Raw genomic sequence first — 9,187 nt, 5'->3', positions numbered from 1 at the left:
AGGTGGGGGGTCACTGTCCTCTGGACTCAGGTACACACAACAGGAACTGAAAAAGTGCAGTGCTATGCCAAGGTTGTACTCAAACAAGAAATGTAAAAGGTAAATTTGTTGATTCCAAAGCCAAAAAGCATTTAAACATAAGTGTATGATTCATATGTTAGTTAATGCTTGTTTGGTCATTGTATAGCCCTTCCACTTACATTATTGGTCTGTTTCTCTTGGATTAAATACTGTTTTAACTTTCCTTGGATTATGATGTACATTGACACAGGAATTCCTTGATCATATACTTAAGTGCCACTTAATGTGAAAACATTTGTGAGAATTGACTTGAAAATAGGAATGACCTGAAATGTTACCATTCTCTGATGTCGGCCCCTTCTGTCACCACCAGAGGGCGCTCCCTCATACAATATTGTTCTGGTCTATTCTACAGAGCTGCAGGACTTACTCTACTGTGTACTGCAGCACAGGTGGTACGTTATTGTTCGTTTTAAGATCCAATGTGAAATTGTATGTATGGTATAACTCATTGTTCGCCTAACCTTTACATACAGAGAAAAAACTAACTAACTAAAAAAGCTTTTTTTTTTTTTTCATTGCCTTGTTTGCATGTGTAGATAAAATATTTTATTTATTGATTTTAATATACTCAGCATTCATTATGTTGCCATGTGTTCAAGCCTCAGCCATTAAAGATTTTCAAATAAACAATATTTTCTTTAATGTTTGATTGGTCTATTTTATTGAAAAGGTTGAAATAGTTGTCTTACAATAATACATCTTTTCGGGTTGGGGAAACAACTGATTTCAATCTGGTAACATTCAAATGGTGAAAATCTGCTGTTTCAACCATTGTCTAGACCAGGGGTGGCCAACCAGTCGGAGACGAGCCCAACAAAAAATACCACAAAGAAGAGCCACAACATACATGCGGGCTCACAAAAACACCCCCTCTCATTCACACACACACACACGCAATAATTCAAATTCCAATAGGCTACAAGATCAGTGGTGTCATTTCAGCTAAATGTGCTGTCGTCCCCCTCTGTGGATTTTTTTTCTCCAAATCAGTTGTGCAATAGTCGATTTTGATGAGTTGCCTCTATACAGGCGCCCCCCCCCCCCCCTCCCCTCTCTGGAGGAGCTGTACAACACACGCTGTCTCAGGAGGGCCTCCAAGATCTCCAGGGACCCGACCCACCCTGGGCACGTACACTTTGTCAAGCTGCCCTTGAACAGGAGGTACAGGACCCCGGCCGCTAAGACAAACAGACTGAAGGACTGCTTCTACCACAGGGCCGTCAAGGCCCTGAACACAGAAAAGGCCTAAGTTCTGGGCCCAGGACAGTCCGGACGGATTGTATGGCAGCTAGTGCTGAGGCACAAACATGTACATTTTCAAGCCTGCAAACTGTGACACTTTAAAATAATGTGAAAAAATACTCTTGTGCAATATGACAACCCTAGTTGACTATCTGTGCAGTATAGTACAGTGGATTGTGTAAATAGCCTTTATTGATGTAAACCAGCTCCTTACCTTCTTGTGATTTTATGCTTTTTCTAAACTGTTTTTTTTTTGTTCCCCTTTCCTAACACCAGGGGAGCCACCCCTCCTAAATTTCGTTGTTTGGTACCTGTACTGTAGCAATGACAAATAAAGTCCATTCCATTCCATACAATTGACTTAGCCGATATGACATTATGGTAATGAATAAAGGAGACAACTTAGGAGAACTAGGAGACAACTCTAAAGTAACTGCACTGCTAAAAACACTAGTATTGTAAGACCTCACCTGTGTCCCTGTACTTGTCTCTGCTGCCCTTTGACCAAAAGAGGTCTTTAGCTATGTCCATTTGTCTTTTTCCCCTTGGCATATTTGTGTTACCAGCTCACCTAGTAAAAATGAGACAATTGACAATATCAAAAACATGCTTGCACACATATATCTTACTCACTCACAAGTTAGTGTTACTGGCCCCAATTTGGTACAATTACTACTGAAATTATTGACAATAGAGACATGGTTGACAAATTAGGTAAATTAGCTGTTGTTCCCTTTAACGTTCGCTAACTAGCTTGTTAGAGTTAGCTTCACAATTGCGGGTGACGTTAGGTCGGGCTTTTCACTAAAATAACATATTAGAACATGTTTGTATTGACACAACATGACATGGACTTTTTCATTAATATGTTACATTTGAACCAAGAGTATTATGGCGTTTATACAGTTTGTTTAACCCACCTGAGACGCCTATGAGCAAGACAGCCTATGAGCCACATCAACACTTTTAATGAATGGATTAAAGAGCCCCACAGACAGGCAAAGAACCGTATGTGGCTCGCGAGCCACGGGTTAGACCATTGTGTTGACCCCCTCCCTGCCCTCTTGCCAAGCATGTTCTCTATGGATGTGGATCTACTGTAGCCTACTACTCCAGGATACTGTGAGTAATAGTGTCTAGAAGGGAGGGTTCTCCCCTTTCTCCCCCAGCAGCCACATTCTGGGGCTCTGATTTAGACCATATTGAGGCATTCAGTCCGTCAGAATAATAATACATGTTTGGCACTTGTGAAGCTGTTTGAGGAATGACTTTTCAGTACAATCCAAGACACAGAAATACATTTTCAACAATGGATACCTGTCTCTGATGATCTTATCTTGGAATATGTTGTAGGCCTACTATAGACAGAAAAATAGACATTTCGAATGTACATTTTTTTTTATTTGGCAGTATTTTCTTGCAAAAAAAAAAAAAAAAGAATTATATAAAAAAGGGCAAGCATCAAAACACAAGTACTGACTTATTTTACACACATTTGCAAAAATTGGAACATTACAGAACAATAGTGAACCGAGCAGGTCCAAACATTCCTGTCCACCGGTAAATGTTCCAGATAGTAATAAACAAAAACATACAGTAACATATCACTCAAGATATAGGACAAGCGGAGGGAAGCAGGTTTTAACTTTAAAGAAAGGTATCTGTTGTCTGAACCTACTGCACAGCATGCTCACTGCTTTCACTGTTAGCGCCATGGTGTAGTGTACTGAGGAGGAACAGCCTCCCCTGCCTGTTCACTATGTACAGTACGAGCCGAGGTCATGAGGTTCACTCATTCAGACTGGTGGACAATCTTGTCCTACCTGTATTGGGACCTGTCTTTGGGTGAAATGAATGAAAGTTAATAACTAGCTCCTTCCTCCAGACCTTCTCCTCCCTCCTTCCATAAGCATTAGACAACTACACTATATAACACATCTCACTAAACCAGACTGAACAAAAAGGCACACAGTTGTTGTGTTATTTCTTTTTTTTGTATCCAGATGCAGAAGTCCACTCTCAGAGGTCTTGTGAACTGATATGAGCAGTCTTAGCTGGAAAGGGCTTAAGAAAAACTTACTAAAAAGATGTCAGTTCAACTACGTACTAACCAAAATATCATCTTGTTTGAAGGCAATATTTGGGTAACACAATATTTATACAACTTCAACAATGTCATATTTATAATACCTTTAGTAACACACCACCACTTCTTCTTAAATGATGCAAGTCATAGGGCAGTGGAGCTAGTGGTAGCTTCTTAAAAGAATGCATCCCACACAACATTACACAGTAAGCATCCAAAATAGTTCACACACAAAACAACCTTGGCCCTAAATCCAAACACAACGAAGAAATATGCAGAGCAAAACAGAAAAAAAGGAAAAGCTTCAGTGTATCTTACATTTTCGAAAAAGAGAAAAAATTTACACAGGCACTGCAGATTATAAAAGAGTTGGCCATTTGGAAAAAAAAGACAATCGAAGGCCACAGCTACAAACCGTTTTTATGCTACGATTATTTACAAACAGTACAAGAGCTCGACAGTAGTTCACAAAAGAATGACACATCCCAAGTGAGTTTTGGTTGACTAAATTTGGAGGCCTGTTGCCATGGCGTCTCCCCAGTCCATAGTGGCTTTATTCCTCAGTTTCTTTTTCCTCATCTGCACAGATCCTACTGTAGGTCAGACGACACACTAACCATGGCAGACAGATGCCATAGCCTTCTATGCAAGGTGGGATATGACTGGTCACCAAATACCGTTGCACAGTGCACAGCCTCAAAAAAAGAAAAAATAAGATGTCAAATTTGCACAGTATGTGTCTCTCAAGGCCACAATAACACCAATTGTAAGAAAGGGGTCAGGTATAATCTGTCAGATATCAAGACTCAATATCATGGTGATAACATGAATGATCTATGACTCGACAAGGACACAGTGTTACACTTATGCACAACAGGGTTATGAAGAACGTGGATACAACCTGACATTTCTGTTGTAGTAGGTTTTCAACACCAGTATATACATATACGGCATATTTACCGTAAGTTCTTAAAATGTTTTTGGGCGTACAGAGAGGTAAAGATGAGAGGGAGGAGGGGAGACGCCTGTTATTCACCGGTGTGTGACTGCAGGTACAATATCCCATATCAGATTGACTGCAGGTACAATATCCCATATCAGATTGACTGCAGGTACAATATCCCATATCAGATTGACTGCAGGTACAATATCCCATATCAGATTGACTACAGGTACAATATCTTATATCAGATTGACTGCAGGTACAATATCCCATATCAGATTGAGGATTTTGAAACATCTTGCCCCCATGGCTGAATTTCAGTGCGGGGATTTCCTCAGAATCTACTGATAGTACACAAGAGGACAACTGAAGAGGGTGAAGTTGTTTCTAGAAAGAACCCCCATTGTGGTGACATAACCTTGAGAGAACGTTGTACTGACGTCAAGCAGGGATGGAAAACAAATTACCCTATCAATCATGACTTCTGAAAATGAAAAGGTCTGTGCCAAAATATCTTAAATAACTAAATATATATAATATATACACTTTATAAAGTTTAGAATGCACAGGTCATGAACGTCATCATCGTACACTCGAAAAAAGGCTTTGGGAGGGAAAACAGTACAAAACAACAAATAGAAACTAACAGAACTATCCAAGCATCCTCCCAACTTCTTATCAAACACCATGAAATCAGTTGTGTACACTTGTTCCTGTGTAGATTTGGCCAGATATGGTACAGAGTACTGCTGAACACAAAAAAAATATGGAGAAAGCGGTTATTGAGTCGTGATTGGGGAAGTGATTGCGAAGCCAGCTCTCCAAGGGCTTCCAGTAGTCTGAACCTTTGTGGGGGAGGGGGGGTTCTGAGCAGATGTTGTTTGACAGAGAGAGCTTCAGCTGACCCTTCTCAGACTGCAGCCCTCTGCATGTGTCACTTGTGCAGGTCCATGTACTTTACTCCAGGGAAAAGAGGAGGATGAGGGGGAGAAGGAGAAGAAAACACCAACAATGTCAATACAGAGTACATCGCAAAATTATGGATGTATCTAGTCTGCTTTGCATTATGTGACAGGGTCTGGTGAAAAAGTCCCCAAGTAGGGCAAGGTCATTATTATTATTTTACTTTTTTTTTTACAGATTATGAAAGTGCATATTGTAAGCTTTCAAACGATGTGTCATAAATAGTTGAAGAAGATATGCTTCTTTGAATGTTGGTTTGCTATCATCGCGTTGGTAGCTAGCTAGCAGCTAAGAAAGAACATTGCTATGAACATCTAACTGCATGTTTAGCACATCACACCATGCTGATAGAACATCAACATGCTAAAAACACAACAGTCCTAAAACTTAAGTTTGTTTACAAGCCATGTATCACTGGCCCAGTAGCCTGAAGCAGGACGGGACACAATACAGTGAATTCACAAATTATAACTGATATATAGTGATCCTAAAACTGTTGTTGGTTATATTGAGTGGCCTCTTCAACACTTAAACTTTTTTGCACATATGTAATATACAAGGTGCAACCTAGAACCATAAAGGGTTCTTCATCTGTTCCTGTGGAAGAACTCTGTGACAAACCCTTTTTGGTCCCATGTAGAACCCTTTTCCACAGAGTGGAACCTCAAAGGGTTCTCCCACAGGAACAGCCCAAGAACCCTTTTGGAACCCTTTTTTTTTTTTTTTACTTTCAAAGTGCCCTAGTTTAAGAGTCATTGACATGTGCTGTCTTGTGACTCTGTAACCATAGTTACCTGCTCACTGGGGCTCTTCTTGTCACCGTTGACGCCCTTTAGGAGGACGGCGTCCTCTGTCTTGTTGTCGGCCTTCATCTCGACCACGATGTCGTCTTTGGTGGTCTTCTCCTTAGTGCTGTGGACAGAAGGCAACACATTCAGTCAGCCTTGTCTAACCAGGACCGCCAGGATGTACAGTCAATCTCTACGCTCTACGAGCTCTCTAAGAGCTCTATTTTCAGCCGGCGCAAAACAGACGCGAGTTCAAACGCAGGCATATTGGCAATTTGTGGCACGGTCTAGTGTTTTGGTCTGCATGTCGGCAATCAATCAAAATATTCTGACTTTTATTTAACACGGAAATACAACGTTGTTGAAAATCACAACACTAGTCAAGCCACACCCCTAGCACCGTAAGTGCCACTGCAAATGCCACCGTGAAAGTTTGCACTAAAACGTTAGAGCCCTAAACCCTGAATCACACTACAGAGCCAAACCAACCACCGTACGGGGCTGTACATGAACCCACCACAGTCACCATAGTTATTGAAACAGTGCTGGAAAGGACAATGTGAAAGAAAACATCATGGTTGCGGTTGACAATGAAACAGAAATCTGAGCAAAAAGGTCAAAATAAAGGGTAAGAGAGAGAAGGAGAATATTACATTACATGAATTAAATCAAAACACAAAGTTGAGTTCTGTTTTTGGTGTTTTATCTCATATTGATAAAAGAATTGGTGCAAATTGCACCTGGTGTAAAATGTTTCGTGAATCGGCCCCTATGACCTAAAGGACTACTGTAGGGTCTGCTTCATCATAAACTTGACACAGAAGCTGGCCCTTGACCCAACAGTGAAAGGGTAGACAGTAACTAGATGTAATACTCACATCTCCTGTTTCCCTGAGCGCCCACAGGGGATCTTGCCCTTCTTATGGAGGAAGTAGATGACACTGCCCAGGATAGCCAGCAGCAGGATACAGAAGATGATGACCACGATGATCACTCCACTGCCCTCAGCTACACACACACACACACACACACACACACACACACACACACACACACACACACACACACACACACACACACACCAGAGAGAGAGAGGGCAACCTCAGGTTAATGTTATTCTCTCCAGGAGTGATGCACCGACCTGATCCAATGAATTAAGATTGAGAATCATCCTCTGGTAAAACCAGGATTACATTTTGTCTAGAGGTTTGAACATCAGCAAAAACCACCAGATAACATTATAAAATAGCGGGGAAATATAGAGTTAAGTCATTTGAGGGGACACCAGTTGAAAGAACAGTTGTCATTGTATAGTATGGAGCTGTTTGTCACTAGTCACTAGTTAATCATAGGGTAACTAGATGGGAACACACAAAACATAAATTTCCTGTTGACCTATGACTCCTCTCTAATGATCCTCTAAGAATGACACTATAGATGTGGTCTATTTGTTTAGTGTTGTTCATCAAACCTAACGAGTTGTTATTATCTATGTTCCCTACATGCTAGCATGGTGGTGGCTTCTAATGTAAGACGTGGTTTCTAATGTAAGATGTGGTTTCTAATGTGTGTCCACCACTTCCCAGTCTTAGGCCATGCTGTCTAAGTGACTGGTACCAACCCTGATCTCAGGCCATGCTGTCTAAGGCCTGGACTACACGTATATGGATATTTTTTTAAACGCTATTTTTTTTGTACAATTGGGCCTCTCAACCATACGAACACGGCGTTTTCACTCACATAAACTGAGATTTCACTAAACAGATAAAAAAGTGAAGAAATAAAAAAAGATCAGATTGAGTGGATCAGTGTGGTTATGTTAAACGGAGCTGGTGTTGATGCAATGACGTCAAGAACAGGGTTGCCAGATGGGGATTGACAATTTACAGCCTAACCAGTCTATAACCTCTAAATCAAGTAGCCCATTCGGCGGTAACCCCCTCCATCTGGCAACCCTGGTCAAGAGTCAAGTGTCGAGCTGTTCACACATGCGCATTGAAGCAAAATGGTTGTCAACAGCAACGATGGCTCAACTTCATTGTCGGTCCACACAAAATAATCAGTTTTTGCTTTCTTTTCTTTTCTTTCTCTGTTTTGTACTTTTCTTTTCTGTCTGTTTCAAAGAGTTGGTCTGTTTACGTTTTGAGTCACTGCCGCCGTTTGATTACGATTGACTGCGCATGCCCATAACATCTTCTACGGTATTTGACAGATCGTGTTCAGTTTTGGCTCTTCGTATGGACAGAGATATTTTTGTGGTGTGGACAGAGTTTTTTTTTTAAACGAGAATGAAAATATCCGCTTAAAAAAATATCCATATACGTGTAGTCCAGGCCTAAGTGAGTGGGAGGGTACCAACCCTGGTCTTCCCCTGTGACTGTCATTAACACTCCAGCTCAATCCCCCGAAGAGGAAATTAGAGACTTCTATTGCCCACCACTATAAACTCCTATATATAACCATGCAGTAAGCCCTCGTTAAAAGGCAAACAATAGTCTGCGTATGTGTTTTACGAGACATTATGATGCAGGAGCTCAATAAAACAGCGAGACAGTGAGTTTAAGTGTCTAACTTAATAATATGTCTAAACAAGCCTGTGTTTTGGCACTCGACCACTTCAAAACATTTCTCTAAATGTTAGACTCTAACTCCAATTATATATTTATCTGGAAAAATGCATTTGGTGTGGTGATGTCTATATTTGTTCCTAAAGTGGTCTTGCTTGTTTCTTGTTTCTTGATTTCCTTTCCTCTTCACAGAGAATTCTTTATGTACCCTCAGGCAAGAGAGAGTACCCAAACTTCTTGCCCTATCCAGCTAACCATGCTGCCCGTATGACAATCATGAATCATTTAGTCAGCACGTCAGCTAATCCTTCATTTTTCTGAGAGTTTATAAACAGTGACTCAGTGGTGAAGTCGTAGCTTAAGTTGTGATGCTCCCGGCAAAGCTGATGGTTGTGGGTTCAACCCCCTGCTTGGCTAATAATGTCTTGTCATCTGTGTCCTTTATCGTCCTCTATCGTCCTCCCTCCTGTCTCAATACACGTGGAACAAACTAACTCAGGAGTGGGACTGCCCC

The 9,187-nt window shown here is 41.0% G+C and overlaps 1 protein-coding gene across 1 annotated transcript in view; it reads right to left on the bottom strand.

The window, feature by feature from the left end:
- Positions 1–5,905: 5,905 nt before the first annotated feature.
- The window catches only part of mcama (melanoma cell adhesion molecule a), a gene marked incomplete at both ends in the record, with an annotated part of 41,770 nt that continues 38,488 nt past the window's right edge, over positions 5,906–9,187 (bottom strand). Inside the window, 3 exons of the mRNA XM_080529284.1 lie at positions 5,906–5,962; positions 6,113–6,230; positions 6,985–7,114. Coding sequence (XP_080385410.1) covers positions 5,906–5,962; positions 6,113–6,230; positions 6,985–7,114 — 305 coding nt within the window. The remainder of the gene's footprint in view (positions 5,963–6,112; positions 6,231–6,984; positions 7,115–9,187) is intronic.

This window comes from Nansenia antarctica (genome assembly GCF_963989245.1).
Source record: "Nansenia antarctica genome assembly, chromosome: 4".
Lineage (NCBI taxonomy): Eukaryota > Metazoa > Chordata > Actinopteri > Argentiniformes > Microstomatidae > Nansenia > Nansenia antarctica.
The sequence above is the reverse complement of the archived record's forward strand: the minus strand, read 5'-3'. Positions and strand labels throughout refer to the sequence as shown.